We start from the raw sequence: 20,419 nt of genomic DNA, 5'->3' as shown, positions 1-20,419 counted from the left end.
GCTTAATATGTGGATCTTAAATTATGTAAAACAATTTTGATGCCATTTTCAAGACCAAAACTGCATCTCAAATAATTAATGTTGTTTAAATACAAACATCACCTAGACCACTAAAAGCAAAACCTTACCTATAATCACATGCATATGTAGGTCACACACTTACCTTTTTAGAAACATTGCCAGTTATGTGCATTTCAGCTGACATCCCATTTCCAAATCTTACCTAACTTGTGTGGTCTATCACCTCTGAAGTTCAGAATCTAGATGTATTTTATGTTCTAGATGCAGGCAAAATCTAATAGAATCATGTTCTAGGTAGAAAGCCGAAATACGTAGTTTGTCAGTTTAATTTTAGACTTATTTTTTATTTTTATTAAAAATAAAATTATTATTTTATGAGTCACATATGTTTGTTAAGTCTGACTTTGTCTGTATCTTTGGCTTCTGAAAGCTTCTTTGAATGCAACCACACATGGTAGGGAAGGGTATGGGGTGGTCTGTTACTTCAGAATGTAAGAGTAAGATTAAAAATCAATTTCTTGTGTATCACATTTAGGTATGAATAACTAATTGATTGAAATAACTCATCCGATCTGAAGAAGTCCTTTGAGTGGACTTTTTTAGTACATTTGAGGATTTTACCAGGTTAATCAGTTCAGAATAAATAGCTATTTTCAGTGATGAGTTGGAGACCCATTTGTTCAGCATAGCACCTACTTGAGTGTATCTCACTCAAGGGTATACCACAGCAGCTTTCCACCCGATATTTGAACCTGCCATCCTCTGGACCAGGGATTAGAGAGCTAGCCAATGTAACATGCTGTTTTTACTTCAGTTCTTGAATCAGATCTCCTTATTCTCTATTTAAGGGTAAAAATATTATTTTTTAAGTATTACTACCTTCTAGTCTGTCTTGCTGGATCTCTGAAGGCAAGTCAGTAGTGGAATGGGAGGACTCCAAGGAAAACCATGTTGTTGCTTTAAGTGATGTTACTAGACCAGTTGGTGACACTCTTCCCTTTAGATCAGAATTCAGAACTTTAGAGCAGAAAATCAGAACAAAAATCATTCCCTGGTATGGAGACTGGTTATATTGTTGCTCTAGGTAGTGATAACTTTTGGATGGGTCATTAAACCAAAGTTCACAGTACTCGGTTGGTAGAAAGTTTGTAGCACTGTTCATAACAGTGCAAGAGTTTACACTGGTGATCTGGTCTAGCATAGACTGCGCTACATAATGTTTTCCCTCAATTCTCTCTAATTGGTGAAAGAGTTACTCTTTCCTAAATAATGGGTCTACTAGTGTTTAATGACTTTCATGCAATACCCAGGTGGGTGCTGAACTTAAGTGTTGGTTGAAGTGATTCTGTTCTTTATATAATATGCTTTAGGATATTCTTGGATAAAAAGCATTATATACATTAAGTACATTTTTATACTGTTACCATTTAAGCACACAGAGCTCCTTTGAGCATGAGAATATTTTTGGTGGATGTTCTCCTTATTGATTCCAGTTTAACCCAGAAGGATGTTTGAAAGGGGAACACCACCATAAAGAGAGGTCAACAAACTATTTTTCTGCTGTACAAACAATATTGGCAGAGCTAGATTTGTCATTTCCAATATAATACACAAATGTTCACATTTATTATTTTTTTATTCTTCGAAAAAATTAGAAAGGGAAGTTATTTTGATGATATACACACCCAGTTTAGAATCATCAGTTGTGACTTTACATTTCAGCTCGCTGCAATAGCACTTGTTACTGGAGACAGTAAGCAGTAAGTGGAGATGGGCTTTTCCAGCCTGCCCACCCATCAAGCCAATTCATCTTTTCTCAGTCTGTAAGCTGTAGTAATGTACAGGAGGTTCAGTGCCAATTGATGGAGAGATGTATCTCCCAATGATATTACCATGTTGCTGCCAGCACCCAGGAAGTTGCACAATAATGATGAACTTGAATCATCAATGAACTTGTAGCCCTGCAAATATAGTGCAGCAGGCCACAGTGCATCATTACACACTGATACATATTCTGTACCTAACCAAAAGCAAATGAAGTGTCTTCTTATGCTGGTTATATGATTTTAAGGGTAATTAGTTCTTTACATTTGTTTGAGATCATCTGTATCTTTTTGTAGTTAAAAATAAATTGTTCTAAGATTTCAGTGGGAATGGTAGCTACAGGATCAGTTTAAGCTGATTTAACACTTAGAAGTTGGTTTTGCAATAATGTTTATTCTGGCATGCTAATATTTTTGTTAATATGTCGAGCAAGGAATTATCAGTCTGGCAATAGCATAGCAGTTTTGTGAATGCTGCTAAATGATATCCAGGTACAGAACATTCTCCTGTACCTGCATTAAATGTTAGGTACGTTGCCTGACTAGCCAGACGTAAGGTTGCTTCAAAGCAGAAAGCATACTAACTACCTTCCTAATCAATCAGACAATAAGAGTTTCTTCCATTGTCAGCAAACTAGTTTGTTGTCTGAAATAGTGCTTTACTCGTAAATAACTATATTTCTATATTGCAAGTGTGTAATCTCTCAACATCAGCTGTACTAAATAGAGTAATATACATGTTCTTCATATTCTGATTGCGTGGACTGTGTCATTATTCAATTTTTTTACGCAACCACACAATCTTTCATTTAAGTGCTGTCTTGTAATAACAAAAAAGAAAATAAGATCATGTGGTTTTCAAAGTAAAAGTAATAAAGATATTTCCAGAAGCATTAAATGTCTTAGCATTAATGTGAGAGTAAACCTTGTCCTGAATTATATTCCTGTCATGGGGTAATTCAAAATGTGTTTTGTATGCACATACCATTTTGGTGATAAATCTGTTGATTTGTTTTCCATCTTAAAAATTGTGTAATTGGAGATGGGTGGGGTTTGTTATTAACTTAAATGGACTATTCTTCAAATAGAAATACATTGATTAAATACCTTTGAGTTTTGTTTGATGTTCATTTTTTTCCTTTGTAGTGAATTGTGGTTTGCTGCTGGACTCTCCTCCCAGGATGATATGAGATTTAACAGAAGACGATGCATACAGGTTAGCAGCTATACCCTCTCTTCATATTTTAAGACAAACTAGGTGATGCTTCTATGGATAAGGTTCTGTGACCTCATTAGTCTAATAACTCCTGTTAACCCATAATTGATAAACTGGTGGAACTACAAAATTAATTGAAACTACAAAACTAAAATCATGAAATCTTCATTATTGTTTTTAAGAATAGTCTTCAGTGTTACAGGATTTCTATGATACAGATACAATGAAACATTTCCTAATGCCAGAGTTTTTATAGTTTTTCAGTTAGAACTATTTAAGACTTCTCACCCAAAAAACAAACTTAAAATATCATCTGATAAGTGAAGGTGCTTTGCCTAATCAGTATGGTAAAAACTTTATTCCATTTATTTGCAAGCATTGTTGATTTGTAAATGCTTTTAATTATGGCATTTTATGGCATATTCTTTATTCTTTGTTTTACTTTTTTCTGCTCCTAGCTTCATATTGCTAACTTATTGAAATTCTTGAACTTCAAAAGTATGACTAATCTTACACCCCCAAGGTGTTAATTTAGTCTTGTCATTGGAAAAACTTGTTAATGCTGAGTTTAATTTTTTTATTCAAAGTTGTAATTGAAAATATTTGTTGATCTTGACTTGTTCAGTGGGGATATATTTCTGTTTTAATTTTTAATGCCCATCTTTATCATGTGACTGTCACGTTCAAAGACAGATGTCTCACAGCAAATTACATTTTTCACATTTTCTTGTAAATGTTTTTTCATTCGTCTTTCTAATTTTACAGTTAAAGTATGACCTTTAAGATCTAAATTTAAATAAACTTCCAAGATGCCCTAGAGGCTTATACAGTATGCAACTGTGTTTGCAATAGGACAGATAGAATAGATCTTATTGCGTAGTTTGTATTTCCAAAACAATTTTCCTTAGCCTAACACTTTCATGACACTTAATACTTCTGCTACCCTTTTTGCTCCGATTCTGTTATTTTTCCATTCTTTAGTCCATTATAGTTAAGAAAGGAACATTGCTTCAAATCTAGCTTTTTACTGGTGGCAAAACAGTCAGTACCAAAGTAAGATTTGTCAGTAAGAATCAAATTTAACATTTTTCATTTTGAGAGATCCTTAGAAGCATGTAGTAGCAAATTTCAGCTGTAGATATGCCCATAAAGACTTAAATCCTTTCAATATGTGTAAGTAAACTTTCTTTAGAATTCAGTTGTAGACGACCTTAGAAGTAAGGACTATCCTGAAATAGCTACTTATTAAAAATACTTGGTTGTTTGTGTTAACAACTCATTTACGCCTTCATGATAACTTGGGGAGGCAATAAAAAAGGCAAACAATCTTATGATATATAGTTTAAAGAGTAGAATTTAAATGTTGATGTTATGTTAAAATTGGATGATGCCCAATAGAAAGACCTCATCTAGAATGAGAATTGCTTACAGTTTTAGTCATGTTACAAAATAAGATTGTTGTTCTGGAGTCAGTCCAGAGAAGAGCAGCCATATACTTTCCTGGAACTTAAGGAATGTCCCACACTGACAGGTTAGAAGAAATCCTTTAAATCTTGAACAAGGAAAGATTAGGAAGGGAAATTATATACAGAATTGTCTAAGGCATGGACCTTTTGGATTCAACAGTGAAACACAGGCCTGAGGACAGTAGTGGAAACACTGGAGGAGTGCATTTAAAACTGGAACAAGCTCCCCAGCCATGCTTCTGAAACCAATACTCTGGCTTCTTTCTAGGATTGGACCTTCAGATCAGTTAGTTACTAGCAACCAAACAGTCCAAGTGGGATGGAAGGCCTCATCTTGAAACCACTCTAATATTCATGATTGCACTCCCAATTTTCAGTGTGTGCTTTTTAGATATTTTCCAGCATTGTTACTTCTTGAAGAGAAGCGATTTTAACTAGAGAATGTTTCTTTCGCGTCAGTGTAAAATTGTTAAAGTAATTGTCTTTACAGTCTGAACAGGAACTTTAAGAGAAGACATACATTTGAAGGGTTTTTGTTTTGTCCTGGAAAGTTTTAGATGTTTCAGTTTGCACCGACAAGAGCGGGTCTCTTGAATGATTGTATGTTACATTTAATAAAAATTAAGATATGTAATAAAACCTATGTTCTCTTACAAAAATACATTTAATTAACCTTTGGTGGGTTTTTCCACTTTACCCATTGTCCTTAATCACATAGGTGAGAGAAGTCTCGTAGATTGTTCTTGTTTCATTGTGCAAAATTAGATACTAATTAAACAGGCCAGATGCTGAATGTATGAATTTTAGGAAGTATTTCATAAATAATAGTTTTGATTTACAATCAGCAAATTAAAAAGCTTTGTCAGAAATATAACTTTTCGCTCCTTTAGTTGTAAACCATAAGAGTCCATTACTGAAGCTTTGAAATTATCCACAGTTCAGTTTTCCCATGCCCTTGTCACCTTTTTAATGATTAATGTCACTGGGGTCTAAAGTCATGCACAGCATATACTCTGTCCTTAATAGATGTTACAGTAGCACTGTGGTATGCATGATGTACATTGATATGGGAGATCATTCCCATTTTTTCTTTAAAGGCCGTGTAAAAATATCCAGCATTGCCTTTGCCACAAATTAGAAGTGGCTTTGCGACTTCCAAATCCCCTACTGGCACAATTCAGCTTACAGGCTGTTGAGCCAAATATGTATGCTAGGAAGTGCTGATAAATAGGTTAAGCATTTAGAGAACAGTCTTTAAGCTGTTGTCAAATTACCTGAAGTTCGGAAGACAGAAACAGTTGGGATGGTTGACATTTCAGTTGATAAACTATTTTTCATGGCCTCTGTGACAGTTTCCTTGCTGTGTACAAGATAATGCATGATGGTGGTGTAGAATTTATTGAATTATTTTTTCTTTAATAATCTATTCACTGTAGTGTCAAACGTTTAGAAGAGGAATCTGTTCTAATTTTCTATGCAGAAAAACTGGATTTATTCGTAGGGATAAGAGGAGAGGGTTTTACTCCAACCACTTTTAAGAACATTTTTGCTAGATTACACCTCTCAGTCAGAAAGCAAATGGAATGCCAGTTTTACAGTAAAAGCAATTGTAAATGTGCTGTCTCAGCCCTGTTGGATTTCCCAGCAGCATACTCATACTGCTTAGTAGAATCAACCAAGCAGGGTTTAAATCGAGCATTTAATGTCTTTTGCCGAGATTGTATTTGGTGTAAGTGGCCAAAAAAACTACCCTTACAAATTTCAGTGTAGGTCCTTGGAGCAGGAAAGGCATTTGGAAGTGTGGGGAAAGCATTGGGGAAAAAAACATTTACCTCCTTTTCATGAACCAGTTTTCACCAATTTTACCAGAACAAAATAAGAACAGAACATTTCCCTCCCCCACCAGCAAGCCAATTGTCTTGAGAAATGATATATTTTAGGTTTCTCTTATGAGCTGAATTCTAATGTGTGTGCCAAAGATTAGTAGTGGAAGGTTCTAAGTGTCAGTGCTGCTTTACATGAAAATTAGTATTAGTTTGTCCTTTTGGTCATGAGATTTTTAAAACATCGTTCCGACTGAGATATTCTTCTGAATTTTATGTTGTATATTAGCATGTTCATTATTAAATTAACTACTATATAAAAGCTTAAATTATTCTGTAAAAAAGGTATAACATCTGAATGTCATAGTTAAGACATCAGCTTAGAGAATTCCCTTTTCGTGATAAAAATACCCCATGTGTTTTATTCATGTAAATGTCTGTAGCTTCAGTTTTACAATCTTTTCCTTAATGCCTCTACGGTTCTGTCTACTTTTTTCTGCTAACATTGTAATTGATTAAGAATATCTTCTGACATTTCTTATTAACTGCCCTGAAAGATAAAAAAATACATATGCCTCATTTCAATCCTTCAAATAGTAGTGAAATGTTAAATATTTTATTTTTCGGATCATTTTGCAAGAGAATTTGAAATATAGGGCAAAAAAAAATGCTCCCAAACTATAAATGTACAAAAATATAGGTCACCCTTTTCCATTGCAGTTGCCTTTTTTTAGGATGGTGGGGGGTGGATTAGTGTTCTGTCCTTAGTCTGACTGTATCCAGGTTTTGAACTGTGATACTAATTTTCTGCCAGGGACTAAAGTGTTAAATGCAGCTTGGAAATGTGACAAAGTGCAATTTCATTTCTTGTTTATTACTTGTTTTCCTATTGGACAATAGATGGCAGCTTTGCCCTGGCAACAAAAGTAGGATATTTGCATACACGCCTCTGATTGGCCTCGGCTTTGACAGACTCACCCAATCATACAGTATCTTCCTGGTGGTAGGCTATGCTAATTAGGTGCTGTTGCTGGGGTTCAGAAGGGTGGTTACTCTGTGTGATTCTGCTGCATTGTGTTGCCTAGTGAGAGACGTTGATAAATGAGTACTTAATGATCTGCAGAATTCCCACTCACTGCAGACAGCCTGAGACTTCAAAATAGAACTGAGAAGATTTGATTGCTGAGTTAAATGCTCGTTTTAACTGTTCAGAGGCTACCATCACGTTTATGTGAAACACTGAATTTCAGTCATTTGAAAACTTGTCTTGGCAAATAAGTATTAAAATCAAGCAGTATGTTTAATTGAGAATCAACCCTCATTCTCTCCTTTTAGAGGAATTACAGGAGGAAACCCACAAGTATCAATCTTTACAGAAATATACAATATAAATCAATTTAGTTTTATCATTATGATCATACTGTATGATACTTTTCATAGAATTGCTGCTTTTTAAAGTTACATTTTTAATTAGATATTTAAGTAAAAATAAGCTTTAAGTGAACCTTCACTACGAGATTGGAAGATGGTGTGTTCTTAGCCCAGGTGAGAAGCTGCTATTGTACGCTGGAGCAAGGTGCTTCACAAAAAATGTTCTGACAATTTCTGCTGTAGGCTTCCAATGTATTTGAGAATGAAAAATCAAAAGTAGATGTTTCATACTTCTATAATGCTCTTTTTCTCTACACTTACACAGATCTCAACCAACGAGAGTTTCCTAGTGCCAGAACTTACTGGGATAAGGGTATTGTCCTGGCTATATTGGTTTTGAAAGAATTATAATTTGTTGCTGTGCAACTCTAATAGAATGAATCTAAGATTTACACTGCCAAGACCAGAAATGTTGGGTGGTTTTAGACTGAAAACCTTATTGCTGCTGTAAGTAGTTTTGATGGAAGAGTAGGTGGCCCTCTTCCTCCTGGACCAGAATTTCCAAGCCAATGCTCCTGGGGTGACTGGGGTCACCGGGCTGTAGGAGGAGCTGGGATACTGAGCTGAGGCTGTGACAGTGGGTCACTAAAGAGCCTATGACACGGTCTTAACTAACATCTATTCTTGTCTAGCATAGTCTTGCCTCCTTCAAAACCCCCCATGTCTCAGCTGGTGAGGCAGTTTCTCACTTTATCTGATTCTGCTGTGTAGTGGGGCTGCTGTATATTACCAATCTGGTCAAAGAGGGTGCCATATTATATATAAAGAACTTTGGGATCTTTAAGGAAGAAAAGTGCTATATAAATGAAACTAGTATTAAATACCTTCCGTTTGATTTGTTTCTTTCTTTATTTAAATTAATGTAATCTTTAAAGTACCAGTATTTTATATTCTGATTTTAGAATTGCTTATAAAACTTCTAGAGGGGTTCTAACATGTATTACATTTATATGTAGGCTCTTATTGATCAGTAACTGTTGTGTACTCTATGTGGATTTTTATATGGTCCAAATTAACTAGCCACTTAAATGTAACCAATTATGCTAAAATTTAATATGAGTCAATTCGATTTTTTTGTACTTTGATTTAATCTGGGAACTATACATGACCTGGCAGTGATTTATACTGGATGACTTTTAAATAGGAATAGTTTGATTGGATTTAAAAATACCAAATAACATTTTAATATTTTTGTTATTCATTTTTGGCTTCTTTCTTTAATTGTGAATGTTTCACTAATGCAGCTTATCGAAAGTGTTATGTAGATTTTAGTTGTAACACCTTAATGATTTAACTTGTTGTTGCTGCTGCTGTTCTGTGTTTTTTTTTTGGTGATTACTTTAATGTCTTTATATGTTTTGCATACATGCAAATAAACATGTCATTGCACTTGTGCATATGACAAAGTGAACTGAACTAATGAGTTAATAAGCTAATAGCAATAAGTTAACCACACAGGCAAGGATAAGACATTTTAATCCTGAGTGGTGTCCACTGAGGGAACAAAACAAGTTGTTAAGGAGGGATATCCAAGCACTGTTTACTTGAAACAGTTTTATCATTGTTTTTAGGTGCTTCTGTATTTTTTGAATGAGTAGCAGGATAATCCCTGCCTATCAGTAGGTCATGCTTGTATGCTGCGGTGTGGTTGCTTCGGAGATGAACTCTGGAGTGATGTAGCAGTTTCCCAATCCTGACAGTGCAGAGTGAGCGCTCTGCTTGGTGCGGTGGGAGTGTTACAGATGGGGGGAGGGGGCGAGGGCTGTGCTTGGCACCACTTTTATGATGCTCAGGAGCTGAGTCACATGCAGGTCTAAACAGCTGGGGGTCCACGTATAACAGCTCTGCTTTTTTCAATTTACAAAACTATTTTTAAACGCCACCTTTTAGTTTATTTTTAAGCGCTCAGATATTTTAAAGCCTTTCATTTCCTTCATCTTTTTTGAGGGTATACGTTTTATATTTTTCAGTATGTTCAGCGTATGCGGAAACAGAACTAAAAGAATAGGAGTAGTTCTGCAGCATACAATGCCAGAAGAGATCTGCAGGAGCTGTTTAATTCTAATACAGTAGACGTTGATCTCATGTTATGTTATCTCAGAGCACACAGTAGAAAATGTATTTTTTGTTTTAGTAATTTAGCCAACACAGTTTGTAAGAAATCCAGTTTCTGTGGTGATCTCCCAAAACCACAACGATTCCTTGTGATGTGTGTGAATGTGCTATGTATAAAGCTCTTTTGCCTCATCAGGTGGTTATTCATCTAGTTGAAATCTGACCTTCAGGTCTCTAGATGGACTCCAGTGACTTGTGCATTTAGGCACATGTGATCAGTGACATCGTAAACGGTAGCTATTTGTGATCTCTGATGTCACCCTTTTTGACTTTACTGCCAAATGCTTGTGAACTTTTTCATACTTATTGTTGGAATACTCTTGATTCTTGCATTGCATGATTTTGTCTGGTGGATATAGCTGGTTGTGGTCAAGGGCATTTGTGACTGTTTCCTAAATCAGTTCTGTGCAGTCATTGTCAGACATCTGTTACTTCTATTTTTGTATTTCACTGTTTTTAATTGAAAGTTATAACTCACACTGAATAAATGGAATTCATATTGTTTCTAAATGAGGATTTTGTTTGATTTACCTCTCCACTTTGTCATGATAACTTGACAGGCTGCCCTAATTTATAGACTTAAGACACATGTACAAAGCATTGAATACCATCAGTGTGATCAGAATTAAATGTTTTAATGCTGAGTTGCTGTAATACAGTATATTTTGATTGAGTTGGGAAGTGTAGACAGCTTTTGAATGCTAACCAAATCTGTTGAGGTTAGTCAGGATTAATTTTGCCATATTTTGTGGTAGCTATAGAAATATGTTATACTAGTTTTTGGTTGTAACTCTATTAATCCCATCTCAAAGCATGTAAGTTCTCAGTACATACGAGTCTGGTGTTTGTAACTGAGTTAATGTCACTGTCAGAAGACAGTTTACCAAAAAGCAGCTAATTGACTCCCAAGTTAAAATGGAACCAAATGATTAAGTGTGGAAAAATGTTTTTGCACAGTCTCGCCAGCAGTATGATAAGTATAGAAAAGTCAAACTTGCTGAAAAATAACACTTGTTTTCCTTTAAGTGAAGAGCAGAAATGTATCTGGTCAGTTTTTCATCCTCCATTTCTGGTGCTCTTGTTAGAATGAATGTACAGATGGATTACAAAAAATATTGAGATAATCTATCCAAAAATTGGTTTCCTCTGCTAAAAAGCTCAAGCTTGGTCACAAATGGTCTTTCCAACAGGATAACGACCAAAAGCGCATAGCCTTTTCTGTGTTATCAAATCCAAATATGGATTTAATTTGAACTTTGTATATTTAGAAAAATGCCCTTTTTTGTACATATTTATTTTGGGGTCTCCACTGCTGGTAGTCTTATAGTTTTAATGTTTTTATCTTATGCAACAATACTGGATGGGCACTTTCACTTTTTTCCCCGAGAACCTTTTTTCAGTTTCAAGTTTCAACTTCAACAAGTTTACTACTCAGGAGACTTAGTAAATAAAACAACAAATGAGCTATTAACAAATAGCTCATAACATATTTGATTGAAATCTTAAGAGGTTAGGATTACTGTGTAATATGAACAAACAGAAAAGCTAGTTTGACCCATGTAAATCTTATTTAAAACCAGGCTATAAAAAAAGTTGCTTAACATTGGATTTTGTAAAGGATTCTAATTCCTGGAGTAAAGGAGCTCTGAGAACAATGACGCAATAGGGGGATCTCTGATCCTATAAGATTAAACAATTTTGTGATATTTAAAAGCTGCCTAAATAGGCCTTTAAAATAATTTTTGAGAGTGCAGCTTTTCTCAAATGATGCAACCCGCAGATTTCTTGTGGCTACAGGAGATCTTACTTTTAATGTTTAATAAATACTGTTTATAAGTTCTTTTCTCCTTTTATCATGATGCATAGTAGTGTGCATTATTATGGTAGGCATTTGTGAACTACACAGACTAGTTAGGAAATTGGTTGGAAATCAACCTCAGTAACTACAGTCGTAACTAGTTTGTATTTTCATGCTGGGTAGCACACATGCAAAGTGGATGATGAAGTAATTGATGGCAATGCGATAGATACCCCATTATTAAAATTTTAAATTAAATAAATAAAAATGGTGCCAGCAAATGTACTAGAATCTGCAACAGAAAGATTGTGGTACCCTGCTAAGAACAGCAGAATACACATTGAAGAAGAATCAGTTTTTTTTAAATGAAGCAGTTATCATCAATGTAATGTTGTTTTAAAGAATATGAATAAAGGAAATGTACACAATGTAATAGTTGTAGCAGCAATAAATTAGCAGCCCTAAATAACGAACATTGAGTATTTCAAATATAATCAAAGTGGAAGAAAAGCAGTAGAAAACAAACAGTATTTAAAACTTAACTACATTTATATTTTGTTTTATTAAGACAGCACCATAGTAGTTACTATGCATATATATAAGAAATTAAAATGTGTATTTCACTAACATCAGCTGAATTGCATATTGAAATTGAAATAAATTACATGTGCTTTATCTGTTTTATTTTTTTCATTATGATCTTGCTAGTAAACAAAACTGTTGTCCTAACACAGTTCTAATGTTGATTGCCTGTATTAGACAAGCCCATAGTTTTATCCTAGTCAGAATGCAGGATAATCAGTTATTCATTGATTAGTTGACCTTGACCAAGATTCTTGTGTATTTCTGAAGAGAGTTATTAAGTTATTAATAACTTAGTCAGTTATTAAGAGATGTACTGAGAAAACAAGGACACCTGTGATGCCAACATCTATGAGATCTATGATCTCAGTTTGCTAGGAAGGATTATAAATGCCAAGCACCAGTGTGTTACCAGTGTCTTTATTATTGAATAAAATCTTTAAAAACACTTTGAAATATACCCTTGAAGTTTAAGAATATTAAGTGTTTTTCGTGTTCATTTTAGTGTGGTTTCTTCCTGGAATTCAGTGTCTATTGTTGGATAGACCACCAGTAGTTTCTTAACTTTAAGGAACAATATGCCCAAATAGTGTCTATTAAAATAAAAAAATAGTGACTTTAAGATAATGAAAGTACTTCTACTAAATACCTTTTGTCTGTAATCTTTGAATGTAATTTTGTCTTGAATAAACCTTTTAAATTGGAACTAACGTTGATATAGAAAAGATTTTAGGATTATCTTGTTGCACATTGTCACATAGGAATCTTTTGCGGGCCTCCCAAGAGTAGGTTGAGCCCTATCTATCATCATGGGTTTGTTCCTGGGTCATATCACGTGATGAAACTGACACTGTCCCAGGGATTCCCTTAGTGGCAGTGCCCAATTAGCTGAGTGCTGTCAGGATGAGCCTCTTCTCCCGTTACTGCTGTTAGTCCTCTGGTACAGAGCTTGAAGGTGGGCCAGACACCTCAGTGTTAGCTGACACCTCCAGCTGTGCAGTTGCAGGATTCATAATATGAATGTGAAAAAACACATGCCTGATTATTCTAAATCAGGTGGATATGACCGTAAATTGTTGATTCTAAAATTTAAAAAAGAACACTTTTAACATGTGGCCCTTAACTGATATTTTCTTAAGTAGCAGGAGCTCACTTGCCTGAGCACATCAATTTCCCACTTCTTCTTGGTTGTTCATGGCAGGTTTCATTTGACTCCTTTGTTGATCAGAATGAGTACTGGCTTTGAAGCCACCTGAATCTTTGGCAAAATGTCATTCAACCAAATGTTATTAGGTGCTGTGTGTAAACATCCTCTGTCTACTATGCAAGACCTGCAATGATTCAAATGCATCTCTTATAATATTATTACAGGAGGAGAGACTTCAGCATGCAAACCTTCATCTGTTCGGCTTGCGCCTTCGTTTTCTTTTCATGCTGCTGGCCTTCAGATGGCTGCACCGATGCCTCATTCGCACCAGCAGTACAGTGACCGTCACCAGCAAAGTAATGACCCGTCTGTCACAGCATTACCATACAGCGACCAGGCTCAGCAGCCAATTGCCAACCAGGTAAGTACTGTCCAGAGTCACCTGAACAGGCAGCTTCAAATTAATTCATATTTAAAACAGTGCACGTCATGAAATATCATGAAATATTAGTGATTGATGTCACCAATGGAAAAGTAGTAACCATTTAATTTCATGTTCCGCTCTTATTTGTCCCTGATATCTTGTTGATTTCTGGAAAGAATGCTGCCAAAAGTTATCTTTGACATTATCTGTGCATGAGCGTCTCTTCCCAAAAGCGGCATGTTGAACCGTCATAATAAGCACAGTAAGCACAATCAAGGCAGTGACTCAAAATAGATGTGATGTTCTTATCTTGACTTCATTACAGCAGACAGCAATAATCATTACAGAGGAATTTGTTTTTTCTTTTGGATGAGTTTTTGGGTTTAGTTTTAAATGATCAGGGCAATACTTAAGAATTATAGGTAAAATAAGCAAATATACTGGTACTGACTGGTAGTTATTTTGCTGATTGTAGGATATGTATAAGAAAATACATGTATTTGTGAGAAAAGTGCAGCAATCACAAAACGTTATCATTTTGACTGATAACGTGATATGACCGTTCATAAACTGTATATATACTATGAGTACAAGAAGTCCTGGAATTCACAAGAAATGCATATGACCTCTTAATGATGTAATCAAAGTATTTTATTTCTTTTCTGGTGTACAGTATTAACGTGATATTCATAATAAATCAGTTACACAAGTAAAATAATTCTTGAAACAAAATACACTTTTGTAAACGAGTGTTTATGTTGGAATTCTTATTAAATGCAAGTTATTCTTACTCTGTAGGTTTGGTTTTAACTATCTGTACAGATCAATGCAAAGAGAAAATGTAGTTTGGAATTAAAGAAAGTTCAGTTACTGTCCTTGAAATTATTAGCTTGTCAGTTCACGCTTTGCATTGTAAATCTTAAGTTTCAAGCTTCTGTTGTTTCAGTCTGTGGTTTTAAGTAAAAAATAAGACAAAATTAGCTTAAATAATCTAGTTAATTACTAGTGTCAGTTCAAAAGACTGTTTAGTTAACAGAAGCTAAGGTTAAATGTTAGGCTTTCTCTGTGTCTGTTTAAGGTGATTCCTGATGTTGTCATGTTACAGAGGCGGATGCCCCAAACGTTCCGTGATCCAGCCAGCGCTCCTTTAAGGAAGCTGTCTGTTGACCTGATCAAAACTTACAAACACATCAATGAGGTAAGAAGACAATGGGGAAGAAGTCTGCCTGCTTGCATTTCAGTATCATATGTGATGTAAACATTATTCTTGCGAATATTAATCATTTTTTTGTTATGATTCATTGGAAATTAATTGTATATCACACAAATCTTTGATACACATCAAAGCATGAAGCATTCTGTACCGGAAACAAAATGGAAACATTCAGCCTACAGATCTGTGGTTACCTGTATTTCATTATAATCTTACATATTTTATTTAGCAAATGCCAACCTTTTTTGGATTAAGATTGATATCAGTCATGATAGAAGTCCTATTCCTCTTCAGCAAGACCAGTACATGATGTGCCCTTGGCAATAACTTAATGTAGTCCATAGTGCGTTTGGTGATAGATCTGCATTGCATGTTGATTTGTGGTAAATTTAAAATATTAAAGAAATCCGAAGTTTTAATCTTTGGGGAGCATATTTTACTTATTATAGAACTGGACAGCACATTAGAGCTGGAGTGTCGCTATGTTTATGCAGAGATGGTATGCGGTTGCTATGTGAACTAGCGCACCTCAGTGGTCAGGTTGTGAATGCAGAATTTCTTTCCAAAAGCTCACTTAGCTGAGACCAGTAATTCTACTGATTGTCAGCATATTCCTTCTGTAGCTGTGCAACTTAAACATATGGCCATATTTGTACTACATTGAAGTGATCTGTAGTTACTATAACACTGCTGTAGCTAGCAATGTGTAATTAAATATTAAGATTTAGTGATGCAGGGATTGCCTGCAGACTGCAAGCTGCACGTATAATGTCTCCATCCTGTACCTGTAACAGTTGTAATAAGGGGTGAATAGCGGTTGGTAGGCTATAATATTTAAGCACTTTGGCTTGCTCTTATATTTTAGTAGCAATTACTCTTCTGTCATCATATTACTAGATCTTTATGAAATTAATATGACTGTATTATTAACTTTTTCGATTACTGAAGTAGTTCTGACAGAAAGGATTTTTTTATTATGGAGAATGTGTTAGTTTGACAAAGGCCAGAAGAGAGAGCTGCAGAGAATGTAATGCTTCGCAATGTTTATGAGCAGCAGTACTGCATAAGTATAAATACTGCAGCAATACCCAGAGTTTGAAGAGATGTGAACCAGCTAATGCTGAAATGTTTTTTTTTCTCCTGGTGTTAAGGTATACTATGCAAAAAAGAAGAGACGACATCAGCAAGGCCAGGGAGACGACTCTAGTCACAAGAAAGAACGCAAGGTGTACAATGATGGCTACGACGATGACAACTATGATTACATAGTGAAGAATGGAGAGAAGTGGATGGACCGCTATGAAATTGATTCCTTAATAGGAAAAGGGTCATTTGGACAGGTGAGTCTTCAAAGATTCCGGTCTCTCAAAGATTTGTTATTTTCCTGAAAAAAGCAACAAAAATTCACACACGTGTATATACTGTCATTTTTCCTGAATATCTTGTGTTGATCGAGTACTTTTGGTTTCCAAGATGAAGTTTACATATGCCTCCTAAAAGTGCCGTTTCTGTATTGGCCTCTGGGCTCTTTAAAATGTAGCCTATTTGAATTCTTGGGTCTCTTGATTAATTGGTGATATGCAAATAACTCTTCAGACGAGAATTTACAAATCAGCTTCATCTTGAGCATTTGAGGGATTGTAAAAACATCAAATTGATGTGTGTGTTTAGGATAGTACATTTGCTGTGATGAACGTTTTTTTTTACCACAAAGTGTAGATGTAGTGTTGATGTAGAAAAATATAAAATGTTCTTTTAACAGAGCACTTAGATGGGGGTTTGTGGCTACAGTTTACTTGGATTGAGATTGGAATTGGTATATGTTTAAAGAAATAAATAATAAAATAATTTGAATATATTATTTTTATGCAGTTTTGCGTAGGTTTACCTATGTATGGTACTAACCATTGTGATGAAGTCGATGGGGTAACACGTGGAGAATATCTTAACACAGTGGTACTTGAGGGCTAGATATTGTATTTTTCCCATCCATTTGTCACAAATATTGTTATTACCCAAGGAGGCAGCTTAATCAATTTAAGGCTGGGGCGATTTAGCTAGTTCATGCCTGTTCCAGCTTCGTGTCAACTAGCAGATGCCAGTTCCAGTTTCCAGATGGACTCAATTGGTATAAAATGCTGAGGTGTTTGTTTTTCTCTTAAAGTGTTGTTCTTGTTTGTAACAGGTTGTGAAGGCATATGACCGTGTCGAGCAGGAGTGGGTCGCAATTAAGATCATCAAGAACAAGAAGGCTTTCCTAAATCAAGCGCAGATTGAAGTGCGGCTCCTTGAGCTCATGAACAAACATGACACTGAGATGAAATACTACATAGGTAACTGTGAGCTCAGCTGTTTCATATCATTCAAATTATTCGATTTTTATATTGTTATTTTATAAGGGAATTTTATTTTTTGTGTACTAATCTGATTATTGAGAGCTGTCTTCTGAAACTGTTTCAGTTGTAAATGCAGGCTGGCAGTATTTTTTCATAAATACCTAAATATACAAACTCCTTACAACAAACTGCATTTTTCTGTTTCTTAACTGACCTGGCTTTAAAGTTTAAAGTTTAAAGTTTTTTAAAAAACATTTTAGTGTTTAGTGACATGTTTTTGATACGGTAACGTGCTCATGGTACAGCTCTGTATCCTATTTACAGTCACTGGTAACACAAACATGTTCTGAAGTGCGAGTTTGTTCATACAGATTTTTGTTTCTGTTTAGTTCACCTTAAGCGTCACTTTATGTTCCGGAACCACCTCTGCCTAGTTTTTGAGATGCTGTCATACAATCTCTATGACTTGCTGCGCAACACAAATTTCCGTGGAGTCTCACTGAACCTGACACGCAAGTTCGCTCAACAGATGTGTACAGCACTGCTATTCCTTGCCACACCTGAACTCAGCATCATCCACTGTGACTTAAAACCCGAGAACATCCTACTTTGTAATCCTAAGCGAAGCGCCATCAAAATAGTTGATTTCGGTAGTTCTTGCCAACTGGGGCAAAGGGTGAGTAACTGCATGCCATTTGTTTTTGTCTCCACATCTGAAATTTGGAAGATTTTAAAAAAAATAAGTTTCCTTTCAGATTTTTTTCAGTTTATTGTTATAAGAGAAAACTGATATAGCTCAATGTCTTTGTTATTTACTATCATTGAAAAATGTAACTGTCTTTCCTTTCTCAGATATACCAGTATATCCAAAGTCGTTTCTACCGATCCCCTGAAGTGCTGCTAGGCATGCCTTATGACCTCGCTATAGACATGTGGTCTCTTGGCTGTATTCTAGTTGAAATGCATACCGGAGAACCTCTCTTCAGTGGAGCAAATGAAGTAAGTCTAGGACATTTTTGTAGAAACCAAAAGAATCACCCACAGACCCATAAAAGAACAAGAAAAAAGATACAGTAAAAGAAAAAGAACAGTACTTTTTGGGGGCTAAAAGGCATAGAAAAAGTACATGTTCTTCTAAATGGATTCCAATAATATGTGGAAAATAACATTTTAAAAATGACTAACATGCTGATGCAAGAACTGATTTAAATATTTGTATTTTCAACATGTAGTCCTTATGTACTGTACACCCAAGGAAAAGATCAGTTTCATTTCAAGTGTTCAGACGAGTTAAGGAGCTAAGTTAAGTGTCAAAAATTGGATTGTAAAAATATACTGATACAGTATATAATAATATACTGACTGATACAGTAGAGGGTGCTAAAGGCTGGAAAAGTGCAATGCAGGAGGACTCTGTTTAGCATTGACTTTTAATTTTCCTTTGTGTATTTGTAATGATTTTTTGTTCCCCTGAATAAACATCTGTGTTGGTGGCGATTCTTGTTTTCAGGTGGATCAAATGAACAAAATTGTTGAAGTTCTTGGTATCCCTCCCAGTCACATTTTGGACCAGGCGCCAAAGGCAAGGAAGTTTTTTGAGAAGTTGTCTGATAGCACATGGGGTGTGAAGAAGACCAAAGATGGAAAAAGGGTGTGTATTCTATGTCATAGGAGCTTCCTTTTGTGCTTTCACATTTGTACGCCCCTTTCTTCCCCTTGCATGCATATTAATTTGTCTCGAAGATTTTGAATGCCCCTCTCAGTGGTATGAAGCAAGCAGTAAAATCTTAACATCTTTCTGTATAGATCTTACAGATTTATATCTATATTATCAGTATTGTTTGGCATTGTAAGTTAGGCCTTTATTCTAGCACCTAATTTTGAACACTAAACCTCAGTTTGATTGCATGGTGCTGTTTGAATGGGTTTTTAGTGGTTCCTCTCTCTCTTCCCGCAAGGAGTATAAACCCCCAGGTTCCCGTAAACTTCATAATATCCTTGGAGTTGAAGCAGGGGGTCCAGGAGGCCGACGAGCTGGGGAATCTGGTCATGCTGTAGCTGACTACTTGAAGTTCAAGGACCTCATTTTAAGAATGCTGGACTACGACCCCAAGACACGCATTCAGCCCTATTATGCCCTGCAGCACAGCTTTTTCAAAAAGACAGCTGATGAGGGGACAAATACAAGCAACAGTGTGTCAACAAGTCCTGCCCTTGAGCAATCACAGTCTTCAGGAACCACCTCCAGCACCTCTTCAAGTTCAGGTACTACACAGAATTTTTTTAATTGAGTTTTTCTGTTCTTGATTAGTGCCTTGTGTTTGTGGAAGGATCCAGGTTTACATTGTACACAGTGTAAAAAAAAAACGTAATACACATTAAGGTTTGTCTTGTCTTTCCAAGGAGGTTCCTCTGGAACAAGTAACAGTGGAAGAGCAAGGTCCGATCCCACCCATCAGCATCGGCACAGTGGAGGGCACTTCAGTGCAGCTGTACAGGCTATGGAGTGTGAAACCCATTGTCCACAGGTAAGCCCCTTACCTCTCTTCACAAGTGCTCTTAACGTCAATCTGTTATTTTTCGTAATAGACTGAAGGGAGTTAAAGTCATGGTAAACTTCTTGCCAATAGCTGTATCGGTTCATGACACAGGACCAAAGCATGTATCTGGTGAAGCTGAAGTTAGCGTTCCTTATTCAGCCATTAGTAGCAGTTTTATATACTCTGCCTTACAAACTCAAATTCAGTTTTTCATTTTTCTTAAGAATATTTTCTAACATAAAACAATGTCACATTAAAATTATTAATTTTGAGTTTCAGAACTTAGAAATAAAAATATCACAGAGTATTAAATTTCAATGTAGGATTTGTAATTCAGTAAAATGAGAAAATTGGTCAAAGGTCTGAATACTTTTGCAAGACACTGTAGAAATTTCTTGCCCTCTTAACCTTCTTAAAGGGGAATGAATTCCCCTTCCGCTTTGTAATAGCTAAGGAAATTGGAGTAAAACAATTTACATCCATT

At 35.6% G+C, this 20,419-nt stretch overlaps 1 protein-coding gene across 6 annotated transcripts in view; it reads left to right on the top strand.

The window, feature by feature from the left end:
- Positions 1 to 20,419, top strand: part of dyrk1aa (dual-specificity tyrosine-(Y)-phosphorylation regulated kinase 1A, a) — a 48,313-nt gene that overhangs the window by 24,182 nt on the left and 3,712 nt on the right. The window contains exons 3-12 of one of the 6 annotated variants that reach the window (XM_088920950.1): positions 2,991 to 3,060; positions 13,647 to 13,843; positions 14,952 to 15,044; positions 16,211 to 16,399; positions 17,245 to 17,392; positions 17,785 to 18,071; positions 18,248 to 18,394; positions 18,906 to 19,046; positions 19,357 to 19,660; positions 19,799 to 19,923. In XM_088920950.1, coding sequence (XP_088777076.1) covers positions 3,051 to 3,060; positions 13,647 to 13,843; positions 14,952 to 15,044; positions 16,211 to 16,399; positions 17,245 to 17,392; positions 17,785 to 18,071; positions 18,248 to 18,394; positions 18,906 to 19,046; positions 19,357 to 19,660; positions 19,799 to 19,923 — 1,641 coding nt within the window. In that variant the 5' untranslated portion in view covers positions 2,991 to 3,050. Of the gene's footprint in view, positions 1 to 2,990; positions 3,061 to 13,646; positions 13,844 to 14,924; positions 15,045 to 16,210; positions 16,400 to 17,244; positions 17,393 to 17,784; positions 18,072 to 18,247; positions 18,395 to 18,905; positions 19,047 to 19,353; positions 19,661 to 19,798; positions 19,924 to 20,419 lie in introns of all 6 variants that reach the window. The other 5 variants (XM_088920949.1, XM_088920948.1, XM_088920946.1 and 2 more) reach the window with 5 other exon arrangements.

The sequence above is a fragment of the Atractosteus spatula genome, chromosome 7 (assembly GCF_055471065.1).
Source record: "Atractosteus spatula isolate fAtrSpa1 chromosome 7, fAtrSpa1.hap1, whole genome shotgun sequence".
NCBI lineage: Eukaryota > Metazoa > Chordata > Actinopteri > Semionotiformes > Lepisosteidae > Atractosteus > Atractosteus spatula.
Note: the sequence above shows the minus strand (reverse complement) of the source record. Positions and strands in the feature narration are given on the sequence as shown.